Raw genomic sequence first — 26,713 nt, 5'->3', positions numbered from 1 at the left:
CGGGTGTTTTATTGCAACAAGCTAATGATTTCGGGAAATTGCAACCGGTTGCTTACGCATCTTGGAGTCTGTCTAAGGCTGAGAGAACCTTCAGCATGATTGGGAAAGAAGCATTAGCATGTGTCTACGGGGTAAAGAAAATGCATCAATACCTGTTTGGGCTAAAATTCGAATTGGAAACTGACCATAAGCCACTCATATCCCTGTTTTCCGAGAGTAAAGGGATAAATACCAACACATCGGCCCGCATCCAGAGATGGGCGCTCACGTTGTTCGCATACAACTACGCCATCCACCACAGGCCAGGCACAGCAAACTGCGTCGATGCTCTCAGTAGGTTGCCATTGCCCACCACGGGGGTGGAAATGGCGCAGCCTGCAGATCTAGCTATGGTTATGGAAGCATTTGAGAGTGAGCAATCACCCGTCACTGCCCGACTGATCAAAACCAGGACGAGCCGGGACCCCTTATTGTCCCGAGTGAAAAACTGTGTGCTTCGCAAGAGCTGGTCCAGTATCCCAGTGGAAATGCAGGAAGAGATAAAGCCGTTCCAGCAGCGCAAAGATGAAATGTCTATCCAAACAGACTGCCTTCTGTGGGGCAATCGAGTAGTGATTCCCGAGAAGGGCAGAGACACCTTCATCAGTGACCTCCACAGTACCCAGACAGGAAGCAGAGAGTCGGGATTAACGGGTCCTTTTCAGAATGGCAGGCAGTGATTAGTGGAGTGTCGCAGGGCTCAGTGCTGGGACCCCAGCTCTTTACAATATACATCAATGATTTAGATGAAGGAATTGAGTGTAATATCTCCAAGTTTGCAGATGACACTAAACTGGATGGCGGTATGAGCTGTGAGGAGGACGCGAAAAGGCTGCAGGGTGACTTGGACAGGTTAGGTGAGTGGGAAAATGCATGACAGATGCAGTATAATGTGGATAAATGTGAGGTTATCCACTTTGGGGGCAAAAACATGAAGACAGAATATTATCTGAATGGCAGCAGATTAGGAAAAGGGGAGGTGCAACAAGACCTGGGTGTCATGGTTCATCAGTCATTGAAAGTTGGCATGCAGGTACAGCAGGCGGTGAAGAAGGCAAATGGTATGTTGGCCTTCATAGCTAGGGGATTTGAGTATAGGAGCAGGGAGGTCTTACTGCAGTTGTATAGGGCCTTGGTGAGGCCTCACCTGGAATATTGTGTTCAGTTTTGGTCTCCTAATCTGAGGAAGGATGTTCTTGCTATTGAGGGAGTGCAGCGAAGGTTCACCAGACTGATTCCCAGGATGATGGGACTGACATATGAGGAGAGACTGGATCAACTGGGCCTTTATACACTGGAGTTTAGAAGGTTGAGAGGGGATCTCATAGAAACTTAGAAGGTTCTGACGGGATTGGACAGGTTAGATGCAGGAAGAATGTTCCCAATGATGGGGAAGTCCAGAACCAGGGGACACAGTCTTAGGATAAGGGGTAGGCCATTTAGGACTGGGATGAGGAGAAACTTCTTCACTCAGAGAGTTGTTAACCTGTGGAATTCCCTACCGCAGAGAGTTGTTGATGCCAGTTCATTGGATATATTCAAGAGGGAGTTAGATATGGCCCTTACGGCTAAAGGGATCAAGGGGTATGGAGAGAAAGCAGGAAAGGGGTACTGAGGGAATGATCAGCCATGATCTTATTGAATGGTGGTGCAGGCTCAAAGGGCCGAATGGCCTACTCCTGCACCTATTTTCTATGTTTCTACTCATCCAGGCATCGCAATGATGAAAGCGTTAGCCAGCTCCCATGTGTGGTGGCCCGGTATCGATGCAGACTTAGAGTCCTGCGTTCACAGATGTAATACATGCTCGCAATTAAGCAATGTACCCAGGGAAGCGCCGCTAAGTTTATGGTCTTGGGTACACATCGACTATGCAGGCCCGTTCTTGGGTAAAATGCTCCTTGTGGTTGTAGACACATATTCAAAATGGATTGAATGTGAGATAATGTCGGCTAGCACGTCCGCTGCCACCACTGAAAGCCTGCGGGCCATGTTTGCCACTCACGGTTTACCCGATGTCCTGGTGAGCGACAACGGGACATGTTTTACCAGTGCTAAGTTCAAAGAATTCATCACCCGCAACACGATCAAACATGTCACATCTGCCCCGTTTAAACCAGCGTCCAATGGTCAGGCAGAGAGAGTAGTGCAAACCATCAAGCAGGGCTTAAAGAGGGTAACGGAAGGCTCACTGCAGACTTGCCTATCCCGAGTCCTGCTTAGCTATCACACGAGACCCCACTCGCTCACTGGGATCCCACCTGCTGAACTGCTCATGAAAAGAGCACTTATGACAAGGCTCTCTTTAGTTCATCCTGATCTACATGAACAGATAGAGAGCAGGCGGCCTTAACAAAGTACATAGCATGATAGCGCAAATGTGTCACGTGAGATTGAAATCAATGATCCTGTATTTGTATTGAATTATGGACAAAGTCCCATGTGGCTTCCTGGCACTGTCGTGGCCAAAGAGGGGAGCAGGGTGTTTCGGGTCAAACTTTCAAATGGACTCATTCACTGGAAACATTTGGACCAAATCAAACTCAGATTCATGGACTATCCTGAGCAACCCACTTTGGACCCTACCTTCTTTGACCCCCACAACATACACACCAGTGGCAACCGACACCGCGGTTGATCACGAAGCAGAACCCATCATCCACAGCAGCCCAGCAGGACCCACCACACCAGGCAGGCCAGCTGCACAGCAGCCCAGCGAGGGCCCAACAATTGATTCAACAATACCAGCATTTGCACCGAGACGATCAACCAGGGAAAGAAAGGCCCCAGATCGACTCACCTTGTAAATAGTTACACTATTGACTTTGGGGGCGGGGGCAAGTGTTGTCATATATGTAAACTTGTATATATTCTGTACAGCCACCAGAGGGCTCATTTCCTGGAGTCTCAAAGGATCCCATAATTCCATGGGAGCACAGGTATTTAAGGAGACCTCACAGGTTGGAGAGGCACTCTGGAGACCGGCAATAAAAGACTACAGTCACACTTTACTTTGAGCTCACAGTGTTCAGTCTGACTCTTTCTCCATACATAACATTTAGGACCTGGGCACATAAGGTGTCATCGACGGACGAAAGCGCTCGGACGTTGTCCCAGTTCCAGCGTATCTTTTCCAGCCAGCTCCTGCCGAACAACGTGGGGCCATCGCCCGGTACCACCCAGAGTGGTAACTTGTGCACCGCCCCATCGTAGGAGACTTTTATGGTCGCACTGCCGATTACGGCAATTTACTACAAATGGGAGTCAGGACTGGCCTCGAGGCCTTGCTGCACCACAATTTAAAAAATCTTTTTGCTCATTATGGACTGGCTTGCACCCGTGTCCAGCTTCATGGACACCGGGAGTCCATTTAATTCAACCTTCAGCATTATCGGGGGACACTTTGTGGTAAATGTGTGCACCCCATATACCTCTGCCTCCTCGGTCTGAGGCTCTGGTTCGTCATGATCCACCGTGGATCTGTCCTCCACTTCAACATGGCGATTTGCAGGATTAGCAGCTCGCTTGCACATGCGTTGGAGGTGTCCCATTGTTCCACAGCCCTTACAAATGTATCCTTTGAAGCGGCATGAATGGAAACGATGATCACTCCCGCAGCGCCAACAAGGTGCTAATGGCCTTGTATTCACCATCCTTGATGGTGGACTGAGTCAACTGCGGATGTGCAGCTGCAGGCGTGTAAGTCCTGCCCGGTACATTTTGATTCGAAAACGTTACTTTGTTCACAGTACTTGCAGCAGCACTCGTGTGCTGAGAAATTTGTTTAGTATTGTTACTGGTGGCGATAACGCCTGGGTTATCGCTATGGCTTTACTCAAGGTTGGGGTCTCGACAGTCAAAAGTTTGCGAAGTATTACTTCATGGCTAATGTCAAGTACAAAGAAGTCCCTGAGCATGTGCTCCAAGTGTCCTTCAAATTCGCATTGTCCTGCAAGGAACCTTAGCTCGGCGACTGGCCTTCAGACCTCTTGTACATGTAGAACCGATACCTCGCCATCAGAATGCTTTTCTTCGGGTTTAGATGCTCCCGGACCAGTGTGCACAACTCATCGTACGATTGTCTGTGGGTTTCGCTGGATCGAGCAGATTTTTCATGATGCCATACGTTGGTGCCCCGCAAACGGTGAGGAGGATCGCCCTTCGTTTGGCAGCATTCGTTTCTCCTTCCAGCTCATTGCCTACGAAGTATTGGTTGAGTCGTTCCACGAAGGTTTCCCAATAATCTCCCACTGAAAATGTCCACAGTTCTCTGCATTGTTGCGGTGGGGTTCGTCATTTGTATCTCATCGGCAGTTGTTATGTCTTGAATAAAGAGTCAGACTAGATACTGCAAGCTCAAAGTAAGGTGTAACCGCAGTCCTTTATTACAGGTCTCAGAGTGCCTCTCCAGTCTGTGAGGCATCCTTATATACAGGTGCTCCCAAGGGATTGAGGGATCCCTTGGGACTCCAGGCGATAAGCCCTCTGGTGGTTAGACATGGTATTTACAGGTTTACATACAAAACAAAACCCATCTTTTTCAGATGCCTTTTCAGCTGTTGCTCAGTGGGCAACACGTTCGCCTCTGAGTAAGGGGGTTGTGGGTTCAAGTCCCACTCCACAGACATGAGCACAAAAACCTAGGCTGACAAACCAGTGGAGCACCGCACTATCGGAGGGGCAGTACTGAGGGAGCGCCGCACTGTCGGAGGGGCAGTACTGAGGGAGCGCCGCACTGTCGGAGGGGCAGTACTGAGGGAGCGTCGCACTATTGGAGGGGCAGTACTGAGGGAGCGCCGCAATGTCGGAGGGGCAGTACTGAGGGAGCGCCGCACTGTCGGAGGGGCAGTACTGAGGGAGCGTCGCACTATTGGAGGGGCAGTACTGAGGGAGCGCCGCACTGTCGGAGGGGCAGTACTGAGGGAGCGCCGCACTGTCGGAGGGGCAGTACTGAGGGAGCGCCGCACTGTCGGAGGGGCAATACTGAGGGAGCGCCGCACTGTCGGAGGGGCAGTACTGAGGGAGCGTCGCACTATTGGAGGGGCAGTACTGAGGGAGCGCCGCACTGTCGGAGGGGCAGTACTGAGGGAGCGCCGCACTGTCGGAGGGGCAGTACTGAGGGAGCGCCGCACTGTCGGAGGGGCAGTACTGAGGGAGCGCTGAATTGTTCAAGGGACAGTACTGAGGGAGCGCCGCACTGACAGAAGGGTAATACTGAGGAAGGTATGGCTGAGGTATGGCTTAGGGGCGGTGCAACATTTAACAGAAGTAGGGTCGGGGCTCAGTGGAGGCACAACAAAACTGGTCTCCAGTCGTTTTGGTCAATCCTAGCCACTGGACCAAGACCTAGCTCTGTCAAGCCCATGTGGTGGCTGGTGTGCAACGGTCACCACACGTTAAAAAAATCCACGCACAGGCATCTTCCACCCTTTAAGATGTAACTCTTTGTAACATCTGTGAGCCAATCTTTTTTTGGTGTGCAGAGCATCATCCTCGTGACGAGGGACTGCCTAGTAGTATGGCTGAGGTACTAAATGAGTACTTTGCATCTGTCATCACCAAAGAAGAAAATTCTGCCATAGACATAGCAAAGGAGGAGGTGGAGGAGTTACTGGATGGGATAAGAATTGATAAAGACGAGGTACTTGAAAGGCTGGCTGTACTTAAAGTAGTTAAGTCACCAGGACTGGATGGGATGTGTTATGTATGCAACATCTTGTAACTAGCATTCTACCACCACCAGAGGGCGCATCTGTTGGTGTCCCAAGGGATCCCAGCATCCCTTGGGAGCACTGCATATAAGCAGGCCTCCCATGCTGTGCTAGCGCTCTGGAGTTAGAATAAAGAGACTAAGGTCACACTTACTCAAGTCTACAGTACTTAGTTACATTGCTTTATTTGAGACATAACAACTGGCGACGAGTAATAGATAATGAACTATCACGCAAAAATGCAGAGAACTGTTGGTATCCTGGAGAAATTCTCAGAAGGTGACGATTGGGAAGCCTTCGTGGAGTGACTCAACCAATACTTCGTGGCCAACGAGCTGGAAGGGAATGAGAACGTTGCCAAATGAAGGGCGATCCTCCTCACCGTCTGCGGGGCAACAACCTATGGCCTCATGAAGAATCTTCTTGCTCCGGTGAAACCAACAACCAAATCGTATGAAGAATTGTGTACGCTAGTCGGGGAGCATCTAAATCCGAAGGAAACCGTTCTGATGGCAAGTATCAATTTTATACATGTCAACGGTCTGAAGGCCAGGAAATGGTGAGCTATGTCGCCAAACTAAGGCGCCTTGCAGGACATTGCGAATTCGGTGGATTCCTGGAGCAAATGCTAAAAGATTTTTTAGTGCTTGGCATTGGCCATGAGGTTATCCTTCGCAAACTATTGACTGTTGAAACACCGAACCTGAGCAAAGCCATAACAATAGCCCAGGCATTTGTGTCCACCAGCGACAACACCAAACAAATTTTGCAGCAGAACGATGCAAGTACTGTACACAAAGTAACGTCGTTTTCAGGCAGGAATGCATATGGCAGAATGTACACGTCTGCAGCTGCACAACCTCAGATGACTCAGCGCCCGCCATCAAGTGTGAATGCGAGACAATTAACACTTTGTTGGCGCTGCGGAGGTGATCATTGAGCCCATCAATGCCGCTTCAAACACTATGCATGCAAAGGCTGTGGAACATTGGGACACCTCCAGCGTATGTGCAGACGAGCTGCAAATCCTGCAAACCACCACGTTGCAGAGGAAGACCGATCCATGGCGGATCAAACTGAACTCGAGACTTGAACCGAGGAGGCAGAAGTGTATGGCGTACACATCTTCACCATGAAATGTCCTCTGATCATGTTAAAAATTGAAGTGAACAGAATTCCACTATCCACAGAATTGGACACGGGTGGGAGTCAGTCGATCATGAGCAAAAAGGCCTTCAAGAGGCTGTGGCGCAACAAGGCACAAGCTGGGCCCGATTTATACCAAGCTGAGAACTTACACTAAAGACCTGATCCCTGTAATTGGCAGTGCAGCAGTAAAAGTCTCCTATGATGGAGTGGTGCACGAACTACCACTATGGATTGTACCAAAAGATGGCCCCACACTGTTCCCCCCGGCTCCAATCCCGATCCCCCCCTCCCCCGGCTCCAATTCCGATCTCCCCCGGCACCAATCCCAATCCCCTCCTCCCCCCCTCCCATCCCAATCCCCCCCCTCCCCCGGCTCCAATCCCAATCCCCACCTCCCCCGGCTCCAATCCCGATCTCCCCCGGCACCAATCCCAATCCCCCCCCTCCCCCGGCTCCAATCCCGATCCCCCCGGCTCCAATCCCGATCTCCCCCTCCCCCAATCCCGATCTCTCCCTCCCCCGGCTTCAATCCCGATCTCCCCCAGCACAAATCGCAATCCCCCCCCTTCCCCGGCTCCAATCCCGATCTCCCTCTCCCCCGGCTCCAATCCCAATCTCCCCCAGCACCAATCCCAATCCCCCCGCTCCCCCGGCTCCAATCCCGATCTTCATCTCCCCCGGCTCCAATCCCGATCTCCCCCGGCACCAATCCCAATCCCCCCCTCCCCCGGCTCCCACCCCCCCTCCCCCGGCTCCAATCTCAATCCCCCCCTCCCCCGGCACCAATCCCTATACCCCCCTCCCCCGGCTCCAATCCCGATCTCCCCCTCCCCCGGCTCCAATCCCAATCCTCCCTCCCCCGGCACCAATTACTATACCCCCCCTCCCACCGGCTCCAATCCCAATCTCCCCTCCCCCGGCACCAATCCCTATACCCACCCTCCCCCGGCACCAATCCCATGACCCCCCCATCCCTCGGCTCCAATCCCTATATCCCCCCCCCTCCCCCGGCTCCAATCCCGATCCCCCCCCTCCCCCAATCACGATAGCTTCCTCCCCCGGCTCCAATCCCAATCTCCCGCGGTCCCAATCTCCCCCTCCCCCAGCTCCAATCCCAATCTCCCGAGGTCCCAATCTCCCCCTCCCCTGGCTCCAATCTCCTCCTCCCCTGGCTCCAATCCAATCCCCCCCCACCCCCCGGATCCAATCCCAATCTCCCCCTCCCCCGGCTCCAATCTCCTCCTCCCCCGGCTCCAATCCCAATCCCCCCCTCCCCTTGCTCCAATCCAATCCCCCCCACCCCCGATCACAATCTCCCCCTCCCCCGGCTCCAATCCCAATCCCCCCCCTCCCCCGGCTCCAATCTCTCCTTCCCCCGGCTCCAATCCCAATCCCCCCCTCCCCTTGCTCCAATCCAATCCCCCCCACCCCCGATCACAATCTCCCCCTCCCCAATCCCAATCCCCGGCTCCAATCCCAATCCCCCCCTCCCCCGGCTCCAATCTCTCCTTCCCCCGGCTCCAATCCCAATCCCCCCCTCCCCTGGCTCCAATCTCCTCCTCCCCTGGCTCCAATCCAATCCCCCCCTCCCCCGGCTCCAATCCTTCCCCCGGCTCCAATCCCAATCTCCACCACCACCACCACGGGTTACAGACCGGGATAACCGCAGGCAAGATGGACCAACCCTGATGTCCCGCTAATCCACCCTCCGCAACGCTTCACCCCCGGCCCGGAAGCGGCGCCGGTTGCCATGGTGCGCCGGGGCTCGGGTGTTTCCGGAGCCGGTTGCCATGGTGCCCCGGGGCTCGAGTGTTTCCGGAGCCGGTTACTATGGTGCCCCGGGGCCCGACTGAGGATGAGCGGTGTGGCGGGCGGGAGGAGGCCGCTGGGGGACAAGGCGATGTCCGAGGCCCACGGTCGGCTCCGCTACCGCGACACCTCGCTGCTGATCTGGGCACAGCAGCAGCAGGAACTGGAGCGGCGGGCGCTGGGCTCGGGCCCAGGCCCGGGGCCTGACAGCTTCCTGGGCCGCAGCCAGAGCCTGTGGTACCGGCAGTTCGGCAACCAGCCCGTGCTGGTCCGGGACCGGAGCAAAGTGAGCGCGGGGCCCGATCTCAACCCCGGGCCGGCCCGCTCCCGGCTCTGCGCCCTGATGTGAGCCCGACTCCGCATCGACACCCGGAGACACCGACACCCGGAGTGACTCGGTGTGGAGCCCAGGCCCAGCAGTGCTCGCTCTGTCAGCCTGTGAATGCCCAGCGGATCCTTTGTACAAAATCAAAGCCGGTGTAGCGAATCTGCGGCCAGCCATGAACAAGGACAATTTGAATCAAAGTGTAGCCGAACTGAGGATGACCCTCGGACCCTGTGCTCATCCTCCCCGGAACAACTATTTATTTGTTTATGTATTTATTGGTTTATTTAGGGATTGATGCGGAAAGCCAGGGCTGGAATAAGTGGGTCTGTGGGACTGGATACGGGGAAAAACCTGCAACAGAAAACACTCGAGGAAAGTCCGGCCTGAGACACGAGACTGTCATTTGTCTGTCTGGTGCGGGCTGCCCACGCATCAGAGGGTCCCGGGCCCGCATCGGGCGATCATGAACAAACTTTTTTTTTAAAGTACAGAATTCATAGTGTTACTTTCGGGTGGAACTACAGCATTTAAAATAGTGTTTCACACAATGACGCCCTCAGTATTATTTACTTATGCAGCACTTTTCACATCGACCAAGCTCCTCACACGACGATCCACATATCATAGGCAGGCCCTCGGAGTCGAGAATGGCACGGTGAACCAGCTGCTGGAACTCAGTGACTTCTGTCGCCAACTGGGACCTTCATCCCCAGCAATATCGCAGACCAGGAATACTCTGCGTCCAGTGACAATGTAAGCAGGTTATCCGAGACTATTAAGGGCAACAGGCCGCATCGAACAGGCCTTTGGCACTGAGATTACACAGAATTTACAGCACAGAAACAGGATGCTCCACACGGGGATGCTCCACACGGGCCTGCTCCCACCCCTCTTCATCTCACCCTATCCTATTCCTTTCTCCCTCGTGTGTTTATCTAGTTTCCCATTAAATGCATCGATACTATTCGCCTCAACCAGTCCCCCATTGAGCTCCCCATTGTCACCACTCTCTGGGAAAAGACGTTTCTCCTGAATTCCCCAGTGGGTTTATTGGTGACTGTCTTATATTGATAGCCCCCTAGTTCTGGATTCCCCCGCAAGTGGACACATCTTCTCCACATTTACACTATAAAACCCTTTTATAAGATGATTCATTAGAAGATTGTGACTGTTAGTCCTCCTATCGGCTGAATGATCTGATATCTGAGACAAGCCAGACACGAGAAGTACAGGCGGCCATTCGGCCCGTCGTGCTGTATCGCTTCAAACAGCTATTCACTCAGCCCTACTCCCCTTTCAGATTTTTCTTTTTTTAAATGTTTATTCCTCCCATGGTTTCTGCTGCCACCGCTGTTTCTAGTTGGGCATTCCACGACCGAACAATCCGGTGTGTAAAAACACATCGTCCGAACCTCTCACCTTGTCTTATTGGGGATGACCTTCCACTGACTGACTCATTAGGCCTTTCCTTTCCCAATTTACCTCATCAAAAACCCCACATCATTTTGAGCACCTCTATCAGATCTCCAGCTCCTCTGCTCCAATAGGAGGCGCTCCAGTTACAGAACTAAAGTCCCTCATCCCTGGAATTCCCTGTGAATCTCTCCACAGTCTTGATTTCCAAAAGTGAGGCACCCAGAACTGAACACAATATTCTAGCTGTGGCCTTGCCAATGATTTGCACACCATATTTGTATTTGTACTCTATATCCCTATTTATAAAGCACGAGAACAGGAGGAGGTCATTTGGAAAAGCAAAATTCGGTCAGCCAGAGTCAGCATGGATTTATGAAGGGGAAGTCATGTTTGACAAATTTGCTGGAGTTCTTTGAGAATGTAACAAACAGGGTGGATAAAGGGGAACCAGTGGATGTGATGTATTTGGACTTCCAGAAGGCATGTGACAAGGTGCCACATAAAAGGTTACTGCACAAGGTAAAAGTTCACGGGGTTGGGGGTAATATATTAGCATGGATGGAGGATTGGCTAACGAACAGAGAACAGAGAGTCAGGATAAATGGTTCATTCTCTGGTTGGCAACCAGTAACTAGTGGGGTGCCGCAGAGATCGGTGCTGGGACCCCAACTATTTCCAATCTGTATTAACGACTTGGAGGAAGGGACTGACGATACAAAGATGGGAGGAAAAGCAATGTGTGAGGAGGACACAAAAAATCTGCAAAAGGACATAGACAGGCTACATGAGTGGGTAAAAATTTGGCAGAAAAAAAATCAAAGAGCAAGTTATATAAATGGAGAAAGATTGAAAAGTGCCGCAGTATAGCGGGACCTGGAGTGCTTGTGCATGAAACAAAAAAGGATAGCATGCAGGTACAGCAAGTGATCAGGAAGGCCAATGGAATCTTGGTCTTTATTGCAAAGGGGATGGAGTATAAAAGCAGGGAAGTTTTGCTAAAGGTATACAGGGTATTGATGAGGCCACACCTGGAATACTGCGTGCAGTTTTGGTTTCTATATTTACGAAAGGATATACTTGCTTTGGAGGCAGTTCAGAGAAGGTTCACTAGATTGATTCCGGGGATGAGGGAGTTGACTTATGAGGAAAGGTTGAGTAGGTTGGGCCTCTACTCATTGGAATTCAGAAGAATGAGGGGTGATCATATCGAACTGTATAAGATTATGAGGGGGCTTGACAAGGTGGATGCAGAGAGGATGTATCCACTGATGGGGGAGACTAGATCTAGAGGGCACGATTTTAGAATAAGGGGCCGCTCATTTAAAAGAGATGAGGAGGAATTTTTTTCTCTCAGAGGGTTGTAAATCTGCGGAATTCGCTGCCTCAGAGAGCTGTGGAAGCTGGGACATTGAATAAATTTAAGACAGAAATAGACAGTTTCTTAAACGATAAGGGGTGATGGGGAGCTGGCGGGGAAGTGGAGTCGAGTCCATGATCAGATCAGCAATGATCTTATTAAATGGTGGAGCAAGCTCGAGGGACCATATGGCCTACTCCTATTCTTATTTCTTATGTTCTTATTCAGCCCCTCGAACCTGTTGTGCCATTCAATTCGATCATGGCTGATCTGATTCCATTTACCCACCTTGGTTCTGTTACCCAACAAATCAATCTCAGTTTTCACATTTTCAATTGTACGCCAACCTCAAGAGTGTTTTGGGGGGGGAAGAGAGTTCCAGATTTCCACTGCCCTTTGTGTGAAGAAGTGCTTCCTGACATCACTGAACGGCCTGGCTCTAATTTTAAGGTGCTGCCCCTTGTTCTGGACTCCCCCAACCAGAGGAAATAGTTTCTCTCTCTCGACCCGATCGAATCCTTTACTCATCTTAAACACCTCAATCAGATCGCCCCTTAACCTTCTACACTCGAGGGAACACAAGCCCAGTCTGTGCAACCTGCCCTCATAACTTAACCCTTTTATCCCCGGTACCATTCTGGTGAATCTGCGCTGCTCCCCCTCCGAGGCCGATATACCCTCCCTGAGGGGCGGGGCCCAGGGCTGAACACAGTTACTGAAGGCGGGGTCTGACCCGAGCTTTATATAAAGTGTTACATAACTTCCAGCCCTTTGTATTCCAGCCCTCGAGATAAAGCTCAACATTCCATTGGCCTTTTTAAATTATTTCAGTACCTGTCCACTGGCTTTTAGTGATTTCTGTACTTGGACCCCTTAATCTCTCGGCTCCCCCAGTCCCCAGCTTCTCACTGTTTAGAAAATATTCTGATCTCTCGTTCTTGGGTCCAGAGTGGGTGCCCTTACACTTTCCCCATACTGAACTGCATCTGCCACAGTGTTGCCCACTCACTGAATAACCCTTTGCAATTTCCTATCATCTCCACTACTTACTGTGCCACCTAACTTAGTGTCATCAGCAAACTTGGAGAAAACAGGAAATTATAGACCAGTTAACCTGACATCGGTAGTGGGGAAAATGTTGGAATCAATTATTAAAGATGTAATAGCAGCGCATTTGGAAATCAGTGACAGGATCGGTTCAAGTCAGCATGGATGTATGAAAGGGAAATCATGCTTGACAAATCTTCTAGAATTTTTTGAGGATGTAACTAGTAGAGTGGACAAGGCAGAATCAGTGGATGTCGTGTATTTGGACTTTCAAAAGGCTTTTGACAAGATCCCACACAAGATTAGTATGCAAAATTAAAGCACATGGTATTGGGGGTAATGTATTGACGTGGATAGAGAACTGGTTGGCAGACAGGAAGCAAAGAGTAGGAATAAACGGGTCCTTTTCAGAATGGCAGGCAGTGACTAGTGAGGTACCTCAAGGTTCAGTGCTGGGAACCCAGCTATTTACAATATACATTAATGATTTAGACAAAGGAATTGAATGTAATATCTCCAAGTTTGCAGATGACACTAAGCTGGGTGCAGTGTGAGCTGTGAGGAGAATGCTAAGAGCCTGCATGGTGACTTGGAAAGGTTAGGTGAGTAGGCAAATGCATGGCAGAGGCAGTATAATGTGGATAAATGTGAGGTTATCCACTTTGGTGGCAAAAACAGGAAGGCAGATTATTATCTGAATGGTGACAGATTAGGAAAAGTGGCGGTGCAACGAGACCTGGGTGTCATGGTACATCAGTCATTGAAAGTTGGCATGCAGGTACAGCAGACAGTGAAGAAGGCAAATGGCATGTTGGCCTTCATAGCGAGAGGATTTGAGTATCGGAGCAGGGAGGTCTTACTGCAGTTGTACAGGGCCTTGGTGAGGCCAACACCTTGAATATTGTGTACAGTTTTGATCTCCTAATCTGAGGAAGGACATTCTTGCTATTGAGGGGGTGCAGCGAAGGTTCACCAGACTGATTCCCGGGATGGCAGAACTGACATATGAAGAAAGACTGGATCGACTAGGCTTATATATTCACTGGAATTTAGAAGAGAGGGGATCTCATAGAAACATATTAAATTCTGACAAGATTGGACAGGTTAGATGCAGGAAGAATGTTCCCGATGTTGGGAAAGTCCAGAACCAGGGGTCACAGTCCAAGGATAAGGGGTAAGCCATTTAGGACTGAGATGAGGAGAAACTTCTTCTCTCAGAGAATTGTGAACCTGTGGAATTCTCTACCACAGAAAGTTGTTGAGGCCAGATCGTTAGATATATTCAAAAGGGAGTTAGATGTGGCCCTTATGGCTAAAGGGATCAAGGGGTATGGAGAGAAAGCAGGAATGAAGTTGCATGATCAGCCATGATCATATTGAATGGTGGTGCAGGCTCGAAGGGCCTACTCCTGCACCTATTTTCTATATTTCTAACCTTTTGTGTTTCATGCACAAGTACCCCCAGGTCCTGTTGTACTGCAGCACTTTGCAATTTTTCTCCATTTAAATAATAACTTGCTCTTTGATTTTTTCTGTCAAAGTGCATGACCTCACACTTTCCAATATTATACTCCATCTGCCAAATTTCTGCCCACTCATGTAGCCTGTCTATGTCCTTTTGTAGATTTTTTGTGTCCTCCTCACACATTGCTTTTCCTCCCATTTTTGTATCGTCAGCAAACTTGGCTACATTACACTCGGTCCCGTCTTCCAAGTCATTAATATAGATTGTAAATAGTTGGGGTGCTAGCACTGATCCCTACAGCACCCCACTGATTGCCAACCTGAGAATGAACCATTTATCCCGACTCTGTTTTCTGTTAGTTAGCCAATCCTCTAGCCATGCTAATATATTACCCCCAACCCCGTTAACTTTTATCTTGTACAGTAATCTTTTATGTGGCACCTTGTCAAATGCCTTCTGGACGTCCAAATACAGCACATCCACTGGTTCCCCTTTATCCACCCTGTTCGTTACATCCTCAAAGAATTCCAGCAAATTTATCAAACATGACTTCCCCTTCATAAATTATTGAATGGTGCAGCAGGCTCGAGGAGCCGTATGGCCGATTCCTGCTCCTATTTCCTATTTCTTCATCCTAGTAATTTCTAAATATAGTGAAACCTGAGGCCCAGGACAGATCCCTGGGGGACACCACGAGACATATCCTGCCAATTTGGGAACATTCCCTTTATCTCCAGTCTCTGCCTCCGACCTCTGAACCAATTCTCTACCAATGTCAAAACGATAACATAGGAGGCTATTTTTTTAAAATAAAACAGCTTCATTAATTTGTGTTCCCTCAGTCTACCTGAACCTCTCTTCTTTTGAAATGTTATGAATATATAAAGCGTTTACTCTCCCGATTCTCCCTTTCACCGAACTCTCCCTCTTACATTCCTGTAGACCCATATCTTCCCAATCTGGTGCCCGACGGCCTCAGGTCACTGACAGTCCTCGCTACAGTTATCCTCTGTTGGTCACGGGCCCTCCTATACCCAAAGTCCACCTATGGCCCTGCTGATTATTATTAACTCCCTATCTCAACTGTGCAGAAGGAGCACCTTCACCACACGGACTGAATCAGTTCGAGGGGCAACGAGTGATGGGCAATAAATTGCTGCCTTGTCAGCGACGCCCACACCCCGAGTGTGAATAACAAAGGATTGCTCCTGCAGGGCAGACTGTCTCTCTGTCCCCGATAAACCCGCTAATCAATAACCTAGAGTGGCCTAATACAACAGGACGCTGACTAGAGCTCTGCTGAAAGCCAATTTACAGTGGGTGGGGGGAGGGGGGTCCCTAGGCTGCGGCTCTCGTCAATCTTCATCTAAGCTCTGGATACCCAGGGCCCCCCCAACCCATTGCCCAGGGCCCCCCCAGCCCATTGCCCAGGGCCCCCCCAGCCCATTGCCCAGGGCCCCCCCAGCCCATTGCCCAGGGCCCCCCCAGCCCATTGCCCAGGGCCCCCCCAGCCCATTGCCCAGGGCCCCCCCCCAGCCCATTGCCCAGGGCCCGCCGAGCCCATTGCCCAGGGCCCCCCGAGCCCATTGCCCAGGGCCCCCCGAGCCCATTGCCCAGGGCCCCCCGAACCCATTGCCCAGGGCCCCCCGAACCCATTGCCCAGGGCCCCCCGAACCCATTGCCCAGGGCCCCCCGAACCCATTGCCCAGGGCCCCCCGAACCCATTGCCCAGGGCCCCCCGAACCCATTGCCCAGGGCCCCCCGAACCCATTGCCCAGGGCCCCCCGAACCCATTACCCAGGGCCCCCCGAACCCATTACCCAGGGCCCCCCGAACCCATTACCCAGGGCCCCCCGAACCCATTACCCAGGGCCTGTTTCATACTCAATCACCCACGTACTTTCTCTCTTCCTTACATCACACACCTCCTTCTCCCTCTTCTGGTATTGCCTTTCATTCTCCAGTCCAGCCCCAGGACTCTTGGACTCCTCCCCTTCTCAATGCATCCCGTTCCCCAGCAACCTACAGATCTGTAAAACCCAGTGACATCCTGATCTGCTCTGTAACCTCAGTCCTGTCCTGCAGTTCGACCCTCACTGTATGAATCAGGGACCAGGGAGCACAGGATTTGGTGTCCAGGAGCTCTCACTCTGCAGTGAAAGAGTTAACGAACAGCTCGCCTGGTATTAAACAGATCTGAGCGCTAACCCTCCCGAGATAAAACTGGAACTGATGTTAATTTGTATCACTGAATGATTAATGAATTCTGTATCATTAACTGTACAGCCGCCATCAATGCTGTGGATTGTTGAGAACGAGATTGGGAGACGCCCCCTGGCTCGGGTTGTTTGGGAGACGACGCCCCCTGGCTCGGTCTCTGCTGCGGGTCAAGATCCCAGCAAGTTACAATCGAAACTCATGAGACATGTCCAAAATATTCCCGGAATCCAGGGCCTCTCAATGCTCCAGGAACTGGGAGAGACTCAGGGATCGCCACCCCTGCAGGGTGGGGTTGGGGGGAGTTGGGTCAGATTGATTTGTTTGTAGAACTTCTGTTTCACCTTTTTTGCTGTAAAGTTTTGAGTTTGCACTTCTCGCTACATGCCTGAGGGAAAAAAAAGTGAACATTTTATAAGGAGAAAATATTATTTAATCGTCAGCAGAGTAATAAATTATAGCATTTGATAAAAAAAGGTCTCCAATGGTTTCTATCAGGGCGGCTCTAGGCTGGGTTCACGTACCACTCGCCCTCCGCTGCCTCACACAAGTGTCCGCTTGTCCTTGTGCGAGACTGCTGTGTGTTGGCAGGATATGCAACTGTGGGACCATCACAGCCGAGCCCGGTTCTGCCCTGACCCGATATTCACACACATGCAGGACTCACGGGACAGTGATGAGGAGTAGGAACCATGGCTGATTTCCCCTCTCTCTAACCCAGGGGTCACGAAGCAGTGATCAGGAGCAGGAACCCTGGCTGATTTCCCCCCTCTCTAACCCAGGGGTCACTAAGCAGTGATCAGGAGCAGAAACCCTGGCTGATTTCCCCTCTCTCTAACCCAGGGTCACTAGGCAGTGATCAGGAGCAGGAACCCTGGCTGATTTCCCCTCTCTCGAACCCAGGGGTCACTGGGCAGTGATCAGGAGCAGGAACGTTGGCTGATTTCCCCTCTCTCTAACCCAGGGATCATTGGGCAGCGATCAGGAGCAGGAACGTTGGCTGATTTCCCCTCTCTCTAACCCAGGGGTCATTGGGCAGTGATCAGGAGCAGGAACCCTGGCTGATTTCCCCTCTCTCCAACCCAGGGTCACTGGGCAGCGATCAGGAGCAGGAACCCTGGCTGATTTCTCCTCTCTCTAACCCAGGGGTCAGTGGGCAGTGATCAGGAGCAGGAACCCTGGCTGATTTCCCCTCTCTAACCCAAGGGTCACTGGGCAGAGATCAGGAGCAGGAATCCTGGCTGATTTCCCCTCCAACCCAGGGGTCACTGAGCAGTGATCAGGAGCAGGAACCCTGGCTGATGTCTCCTCTCTCTAACCCAGGGATCATTGGGCAGTGATCAGGAGCAGGAACCCTGGCTGATTTCCCCTCTCTCTAACCCAAGGGTCACTGGGCAGTGATCAGGAGCAGGAACCCTGTCTGATTTCCCCTCTCTCTAACCCAGGGATCACTGGGCAGTGATCAGGAGCAGGAACCCTGGCTGATTTCCCCTCTCCAACCCAGGGGTCACTGAGCAGTGATCAGAGGCAGGAACCCTGGCTGATGTCCCCTCTCCCTAACCCAGGGGTCACTGGGCAGTGATCAGGAGCAGGAACCCTGGCTGATTTCCCCTCTCTCTAACCCAGGGGTCACTGAGCAGTGATCAGGAGCAGGAACCCTGGCTGATGTCCCCTCTCTGTAACCCAGGGGTCACTGGGCAGTGATCAGGAGCAGGAACCCTGGCTGATTTCCCCTCTCTCTAACCCAGGGGTCACTGGGCAGTGACCAGGGGCAGGAACCCTGGCTGATTTCCCCTCTCTGTAACCCAGGGGTCACTGGGCAGTGACCAGGGGCAGGAACCCTGGCTGATTTCCCCTCTCTCTAACCCAGGGGTCACTGGGCAGTGACCAGGGGCAGGAACCCTGGCTGATTTCCCCTCTCTCTAACCCAGGGGTCACTGGGCAGTGACCAGGGGCAGGAACCCTGGCTGATTTCCCCCTCCCAAACTGCAGCAGCCCGGGTCCAGATTAGCTGAGTCAAGCACGGACGATGCTCAACCTCCAGAACAAATTTGGTGGCCTCTCCATAGAATTACCGCATAGGCCAATTGGTCCATCGTGTCGGCTCTTTGAAAGAACGAACCCACTCTCCCTGCAAAATTTTCCCCTTCGTGTATTTATCCAATTCCCTTTTGAAACTTACTGTTGAATTTGCTCCCACCGCCCGTTCAGGCAGCCCGTTCCCGATCACAACAACTCGCTGCGTAAAAACAATATTTTCTTGTGTCACCTCTGGTTCTTTTCCCAATTATTGTAAATCTGTGTCCTCTGGTTACCGACCCTCCTGCCACTGGAAAGTTTCACATTATTTACTCTATCAAAACCCTTCATGATTTTGAACGCGACTATTAAATCTCCCCTTAATGCTTCCAATTTGATGACTCGGTTTCATGCAAAACAGCAAGACAGGCTCAGTGAGCTAAATGGCCTCCTTGTTCCAATATAACACAACTGAAAAGTCCAGCTCGCTGGGCCTCAGATGCAGAGATGACTATAGGCGACCAGCATTGCAAGGTCGAAAGAACAAGTACATATTTCTCAGAAGCCCGAAACAACTAGATGTTCACCAGAGTATTTAGCGGGTACTGCACTGTCGGAGGGGCAGTACTGAGGGAGCGCCGCACTGTCGGAGGGGCAGTACTGAGGGAGCGCCGCACTGTCGGAGGGGCAGTACTGAGGGAGCGCCGCACTGTGGGAGGGGCAGTACTGAGGGAGCGCCGCACTGTCGGAAGGGCAGTACTGGGAGTGCTGCACTGTCGGAGGGGCAATATTGAGGGAGTGCTGCACTGTCGGAGGGGCAGTGCTGAGGGAGTGCTGCACTGTCGGAGGGGGCATACTGAGGGAGTGCTGCGCTGTTGGAGGGGCAGTACTGAGGGAGCGCTGCCGTCAGAGGTACCGACGTTCGGATGCGACGTTAAACCGAGGACCCGGCTGCTGTCTCAGGTGGCCGTAAAAGATCCCATGGCACTATTTCGAAGAGGAGCAGGGGAGTTATCCCTGGTGTCCTGGGGCCAATAGTTATCCCTCAATCAACATAATAAAAACAGATTATCTGGTCATTATCAGATTGCTGTGTGTGGGAGCTTGCTGTGCGCAAATTGGCTGCCGCGTTTCCCACGTTACAACAGTGACCACACTCCAGAAGTACTTCATTGGCTGTAAAGCGCTTTGAGACGTCCGGTAATCGTGAAAGGCAGGCGGGAGAGGTACAACACAGGACAGACGGCAAGAGAGTTATGACCGACAAATATCTGTAAGCACTTTTAGAATTTATTATGAAACCCGTGAGCAGTGTGGACCCCACGTCCCCCCAAATATCAACAACCAAAGAAACAAAATAATAAAGGTCACGTGATATTGAGTCGGTTTAGTTGCCGTCGGGCAGCCAGTGCTGACATTGCTTCGTACAATAAGCAATCACTACATCAACTTGTACCTAACATTTTCTATCAACAAAATTTAAAATTATAATTGTAAACAGCATTAAAAAATATTGGTAGTTACGGTAAACCTGCATGCACAATACATAAAGGTGAGATTCAAGGACAAAGGGCAAGTTGAAGAACTCAAACCAGGGAAGTCTGGTGTGATGTCTAAGTTTGTGTCCGAATCCGGGACGAGCTCTGGCCTCTGCGACTGGAAGAGTGCCTGTTAATCATTCAAAAACGCAGCTCTCAATCCATCTGTGCAGCAGCCCTGTTACCGTGAAAGACTGTTGCAAAAAATGTTAAAATTAAGTATTAAAAAAATACATTTGCTCTATTGAAACAGAGGGAGAGAGAAATGTTTTTGCCCAGAGGGTGCTGGGGTCTGGAACTCACTGCCTGAAAGGGAGGTAGAGGCAGAAACACTCACCACATTTAAAAAGTACTTGGATGTGCACTTGAAGTGCCGTAACCTACAGGGCTACGGACCAAGAGCTGGAAAGTGGGATTAGGCTGGATAGCTCTTTGTCGGCCAGCGCGGACATGATGGGCCGAAATGGCTTCCTTCTGTGCTGTAAATTTCTATGATTCCATCAGTAACAGAGGGAGAGAGAGCACGCTGACAGTAACTGGAGGGAGAGCACACAGACAGTGACAGAGGGAGAGAGAGCATGCAATCACAATCTAAGTTCCCTGTCATTTGTTTTGGGTGCACAGTGCATTTAAGCATCCATGCGCGTTTTTTGCACGCCTTACAGGGAGCACTGATCACAGTCCGCAGTGTACACCAATACTTCACTCTTGTCTCCGGGATTTCTCAGCTTCGTTGCTCGTCCCCGATTGAAATAAAATATTCGAAGGGGTAAAAATGAAAAATACTGGAGACGTTCTGTCCAAATGACAGGACTCCCAGTCACCCACGAATGGATCGGATAAAAACACAACCATGATTCTCAAGTCTGTTAGTTTTATAACACACACCCTAGCCCCCGCCCCCCGCCTCCCCCGGCCCCGTTTATTTACGAAGAGGGTGGAGGAATCTGAAACGGTCATATTCAAACCCCTGAACCCCAAACATTGAACACTTCCTCTGTACAATGGAACCCTCCCCCGCCCACCCCTCCCACCATCCGAAATAAAACGACAAGTCCTTAAGAAACAGTACAGATCGAAACAGATAAACGCAGCGCACCCAGAGTGACTCTGCCCGGCCTATGCACTGCAGGGAGAAACAGGCCGGGACACGAGTGGCACCGTGCACGGCATCGTCGCCATTGGTCCCGAGCTCATTCACTTGTCCGGGACGTCAATAAATTAGGTATATACACACGCACACGCGCACAAGTTCAATCACACACGCTCAATCATACTCGCACACTTGCTCACACGCTCAATCACACTCACTCAATCACATTCACACACTCACACAATCATACACACGCTCAATCACACTCACTCAATCACATTCACACACTCACACAATCATACACTCGCTCAATCACACTCGCTCAATCACATTCACACAATCATACACACGCTCAATCACACTCACGCACACGCTCAATCACACTCACGCACACACTCAATCACACTTGCCCACTCAGCCACTCCGCGCGCGCACTCACTCAGCCACTCCGCGCGCGCACTCACTCAGCCACTCCGCGCGCGCACTCACTCAGCCACTCCGCGCGCGCACTCACTCAGCCACTCCGCGCGCGCACTCACTCAGCCACTCCGCGCGCGCACTCACTCAGCCACTCCGCGCGCGCACTCACTCAGCCACTCCGCGCGCGCACTCACTCAGCCACTCCGCGCGCGCACTCACTCAGCCACTCCGCGCGCGCACTCACTCAGCCACTCCGCGCGCGCACTCACTCAGCCACTCCGCGCGCGCACTCACTCAGCCACTCCGCGCGCGCACTCACTCAGCCACTCCGCGCGCGCACTCACTCAGCCACTCCGCGCGCGCACTCACTCAGCCACTCCGCGCGCGCACTCACTCAGCCACTCCGCGCGCGCACTCACTCAGCCACTCCGCGCGCGCACTCACTCAGCCACTCCGCGCGCGCACTCACTCAGCCACTCCGCGCGCGCACTCACTCAGCCACTCCGCGCGCGCACTCACTCAGCCACTCCGCGCGCGCACTCACTCAGCCACTCCGCGCGCGCACTCACTCAGCCACTCCGCGCGCGCACTCACTCAGCCACTCCGCGCGCGCACTCACTCAGCCACTCCGCGCGCGCACTCACTCAGCCACTCATTCAGTCAGTCAGTCAGTCGCGCGGCTGTATGCTGGGTGAATGATCATCGATGGAATGTGCTTGTCAGGGTCTCTCCCGTCAGGTTGAGTCATTAAAAAAGAAGAGCACAGCCTTGGAATCCGTTGAGGTAAGGTTCAGGTTGTGCGGGCCGGGAGCAGGACAAGCCCTCTGTGCCTAAACTGTACATCCAGAGCCCGGACTGCAAGGTGGCCCTGGCGCCTATTCAGATTCACTGGTGTCCGAGGAGCTGGAGCCGCTGGAACTTGTGCTGCCGGATTCGGAGGATGAACTGCTGCTGCCGCTGAGCCGTGAGGGACCCCCTCCCTGCCCTGGATCCGACTTCTCCACTGTGGGAACAAAACACCGGAGGGTTAGAGCCAAAACTTGGCAGCAAACAGTATCTGAACTTCAGTCCCGGGGGTGGGCATCGCTGGCGACCCCGGCATTTATTGCCCATCCCCAGTTGCCTAAGAGGGCGGTGGCCCACCTTCGCTTTGACCCATGTGGTGAAGGAGCTCCCACAGTGCTGTAAGGGAGGGAGCACAGGAGGCCATTCGGCCCATCGAGCCTGCGCCGGCCCTGTGAGAGAGCTATCTAATCAGTCCCATTGCCCCCGCTCTTTCCCCACAGCCCTGAAAGCTTTTCCTTTTCAAGTAACTATCCAATTCCCTTTTAAAAGTTACCATTGAATCTCCCTTTCTTCACAACAAATCGCTGTGTAAAAATAATTCTCCTTTCCACTCTGGTTCTTATGCCAATGACCATAAATCGGTGTCCTCTGGTTACCGACCCTCCTGCCACTGGAAACAGTTTCTCCTTATTTACTCGATTAGAACCTCTGATGATTTTGAACACCTCTATCAATCTCGCCTTCATCGTCCTTGCTCCAAAACCTTACCTTTCCTGCTGGCTTTCTTGCTGTGATTGAGTTGCCCGCTCATATCCTGCAACCGTTTCTCCAGCTCCTTCTTCTTCTCCAGGGCAAGTTCCTCCTTCGTTTTCCCCGAGCTCTTCTTCGATGGTGCTGCTAAACCACAACAGGCCATCATTCAATAAAATCTCCCAATTCATTAACAATCCAGGCCCCACAGCAATTCCACAACGGCCACCACGCAAAATACAATACTTCCGTTCCGCGGAGTCAGAAGGCCATGTATTCAACTCCCACACCAGAGACTTCAGCCCATCATTCAGGCCGACACACCCGATGCAGCACTGAGGGAGTGCCGCACCGTCGGAGGGTCAGTACTGAGGGAGTGCTGCACTGTGGCAGGGACAGTACTGAGGGAGTGTCGCACTGTCGGAGGGGCAGTACCGAGGGAACGCTGCACTGTCGGAGGGGCAGCACTGAGGGAGCGCTGCACTGTCGGAGGGGCAGCACTGAGGGATCGCAGCACTGTCGGATTGGCAGTGCTGATGGAACGCCACACTGTCGGTGGGGCAATACTCAGGGAGCTATGCACTGTCGGAGGGGCAGTGCTGAGGGAGCGTTGTACTGTCGGAGGAGCAGTGCTGAGGGAGCGCAGCACTGAGGGAGTCCCGCAGTCGGAGGGGGTCTGAACTGAGGGAGTGCTGTACTGTCAGAGGGGCAGTATTGAAGGAACACTATGCTGTTGGAAGGGCAGTACTGAGGGAGTACCGCACTGTCGGAGAGGCAGTACTGAGGGAGTGCTGCACAGTCGGAGGTCAGTACTGAGGGAGGGCTGGACTGTCGGAGGGACAGCACTGAGGGAGTGCTGCATTGTCGGAGAGGTAGTATTGAGGGAGCGCTGCACTGTCGGAGGGGCAGTACTGAGGGAGTGCCGCACTGTCGGAGGGGCAGTACTGAGGGAGTGCTGCACAGTCAGAGGGGCAGTACTGAGGGAGCGCCGCACAGTCAGAGGGGCAGTACTGAGGGAACGCCGCACTGTCGGAGGGGTAGTACAGAGGGAGCGCCGCACTGTCGGAGGGGCAGTACAGAGGGAGCGCCGCACTGTCGGAGGGGCAGTACACGAGGCCCCCTCTGCCTGTTCTGGTTGTTTCAGTGGGCATGAATGGAACAATTCTAATTGTTGAAAATTGTATCGATAGCATAGCATTGTTCACCTTTATTAACCACGCTTGGGGGATGAAGAATAGAGGAGAGTTGGTGTAGTGGGCACAGCAAAGCTGGGACTGACCCACAGGCTCGGAGTTCAAATCCAACCAAAGCAAATTTGATATAAATCAGGTAAATTGAGGCGAGACAATAGAAGCTGGACTGTTGTCAACTCAGACGTGCCTGGTCCACATTGTCCGCTTGACTCTTAATGCCTCTCAAACGGCCGAGCAAGCCAAACAGTTGCACAAGGCAACTGAGAATTTAAACATCGCAAAAACCAAACACTTCAAACATGCCAAATTACGAATGCAAGAAGTATCAGGACACAGAGGGGAAAAGGCAACGGCCAGGGCTCTCATCCTGATCCCAATATCGAATCCCCCTCGCCTGGCTCTGCGGTAATCACACAGCCTGCTCACACTGAACATCCAGGCTCACACAAACAGCCAATCAGCACCCATGGAACCCATACCCCAGTGAGAGTCAGTGTGTGTGGGACCCGTACCCCAGTGAGAGTCAGTATGTGTGGCACCTGTACCCCAGTGAGAGTGGGACCCGTATCCCTGTGAGAGTCAGTGTGTGTGGGACCCGTATCCCAGTGAGCATCAGTGTGTGTGGGACCCGTACCCCAGTGAGAGTCAGTATGTGTGGCACCTGTACCCCAGTGAGAGTGGGACCCGTATCCCTGTGAGAGTCAGTGTGTGTGGGACCCGTGTCCCAGTGAGCGTCAGTGAGTGTGGGATCCGTACCCCAGTGAGAGTCAGTGTGGTTAGGGCCCGTACCCCAGTGAGTCAGTATGTGTGGAACCTGTACCCCAGTGAGAGTGGGACCCGTATCCCAGTGAGAGTCAGTGTGGTTGGGCCCCGTACTCCAGTGAGAGTCAGTGTGGTTGGGGCCCGTACCCCAGTGAGAGTCAGTGTGGTTGGGGCCCGTACTCCAGTGAGAGTCAGTGTGGTTGGGGCCCGTACCCCAGTGAGAGTCAGTGTGGTTGGGGCCCGTACCCCAGTGAGAGTCAGTGTGGTTGGGGCCCGTACCCCAGTGAGAGTCAGTGTGGTTGGGGCCCGTACCCCAGTGAGAGTCAGTATGTGTGGAACCTGTACCCCAGTGAGTGGGACCCGTATCCCAGTGAGAGTCAGTGTGGTTGGGGCCCGTACTCCAGTGAGAGTCAGTGTGGTTGGGGCCCGTACCCCAGTGAGAGTCAGTGTGGTTGGGGCCCGTACCCCAGTGAGAGTCAGTATGTGTGGAACCTGTACCCCAGTGAGTGGGACCCGTATCCCAGTGAGAGTCAGTGTGGTTGGGGCCTGTACTCCAGTGAGAGTCAGTGTGGTTGGGGCCCGTACTCCAGTGAGAGTCAGTGTGGTTGGGGCCCGTACCCCAGTGAGAGTCAGTATCTGTGGACGAAGTGGAGAAACATGAATGAAAAATTGGAAATTGGATATTTGAAATTATATAATGAGATGGATTAAAAGCTCGATTAATATGGAGATTTTCAGAGACCCAAAGAGTTTGAACACAAATGATCGACACTGACAGATGTGCAATGTGTGAGAGTGGAGACAGAATGGGTTTAACCAGACTGACAGTTGTGTTTGGGTGCTAATGTGAAGTGGCCCTTTAAGGCCATTGCCCTTGGACTTTGTACTGAAGGGTGAGAATCCAGGGACCTGCTCCCACTTCACAGCCCTCAGCTGGGAAACCGCTGGATGCATGGTAATGAATTTGACATTAATTGATTTTCTTTTCTTTTTTTCTCAAAAAGATTGTTACACATCTTCAACAGAGTGTGTTAGATGTTTGAGAAAAGACAGACTTGAGGTTCGACAGCACCTTCCATGGCCTCATCGCGGCCCCCAGGGCTTTGCAGCCAATGACTACTTTTGAAGCAATGCAGGAAGCGCGGAGCTCAACTTGGGCACAGCAAGATCCCATAAACAGCCATGTGATAGTGAACCAGATAATCTGTTTTCAGTGATGTTGGTCGAGGGACACTGGGGAGCCTCCTCCCTGCACCTCTTCCAAATTTTGTCGTGAGATCTTTTACATCCACCTGAGGGGGGAAGATGGGGCCTCGGTTTAATGTCTCATCAGAAAGATGGCAACTCCGGCAGTGTAGCACTCCCTCAGTACAGACCCTCCGACAGTGTAGCGCTCCCTCACTATTGCCCCTCCGACAGTGCGGCCCTCCCTCAGTACTGCCCCTCCAACAGTGTGGCGCCCCTCAGTACTTAGTACTGCCTCTCCGACAGTGCAGCACTCCTTCAGTACTGCCCCTCCGACAGTGCGGTGCTCCCTCACTACTGCCCCTCCGACAGTGCGGTGCTCCCTCACTGCTGCCCCTCCAACTGTGCGGCCCTCCCTCAGTACTGCCC

The 26,713-nt window shown here is 52.2% G+C and overlaps 2 protein-coding genes across 8 annotated transcripts in view; one reads left to right on the top strand and one right to left on the bottom strand.

Annotated features, from left to right (window-relative positions):
• Positions 1–8,754: 8,754 nt before the first annotated feature.
• Positions 8,755–26,167, top strand: LOC139232497 (putative uncharacterized protein BRD3OS). Its single transcript, XM_070862807.1, has 2 exons — positions 8,755–9,789; positions 26,104–26,167. The coding sequence occupies exon 1, from the start codon at positions 8,755–8,757 to the stop codon at positions 9,055–9,057; it is 303 nt and encodes a 100-aa protein (XP_070718908.1). The 3' UTR covers positions 9,058–9,789; positions 26,104–26,167.
• Positions 22,162–26,713, bottom strand: part of LOC139232495 (bromodomain-containing protein 3-like) — a 39,645-nt gene continuing 35,093 nt past the window's right edge. For 4 of the 7 annotated variants that reach the window (XM_070862800.1, XM_070862802.1, XM_070862803.1 and 1 more), the window contains exons 12-13: positions 23,163–23,291; positions 22,162–22,611 (exon numbers count right to left, since the gene is read on the bottom strand). In XM_070862800.1, coding sequence (XP_070718901.1) covers positions 22,484–22,611; positions 23,163–23,291 — 257 coding nt within the window. In that variant the 3' untranslated portion in view covers positions 22,162–22,483. The remainder of the gene's footprint in view (positions 22,612–23,162; positions 23,292–26,713) is intronic. The other 3 variants (XM_070862801.1, XM_070862805.1, XM_070862806.1) reach the window with 1 other exon arrangement.

Source organism: Pristiophorus japonicus, chromosome 20 (assembly GCF_044704955.1).
Source record: "Pristiophorus japonicus isolate sPriJap1 chromosome 20, sPriJap1.hap1, whole genome shotgun sequence".
In the NCBI taxonomy this organism is placed as follows: Eukaryota; Metazoa; Chordata; class Chondrichthyes; family Pristiophoridae; genus Pristiophorus; species Pristiophorus japonicus.
Note: the sequence above shows the minus strand (reverse complement) of the source record. Positions and strands in the feature narration are given on the sequence as shown.

Bases quoted from the DNA above. Each gene is read 5' to 3' on its own strand.
- LOC139232497 (XM_070862807.1), top strand. From the start codon at position 8,755: ATGAGCGGTGTGGCGGGCGGGAGGAGGCCGCTGGGGGACAAGGCGATG.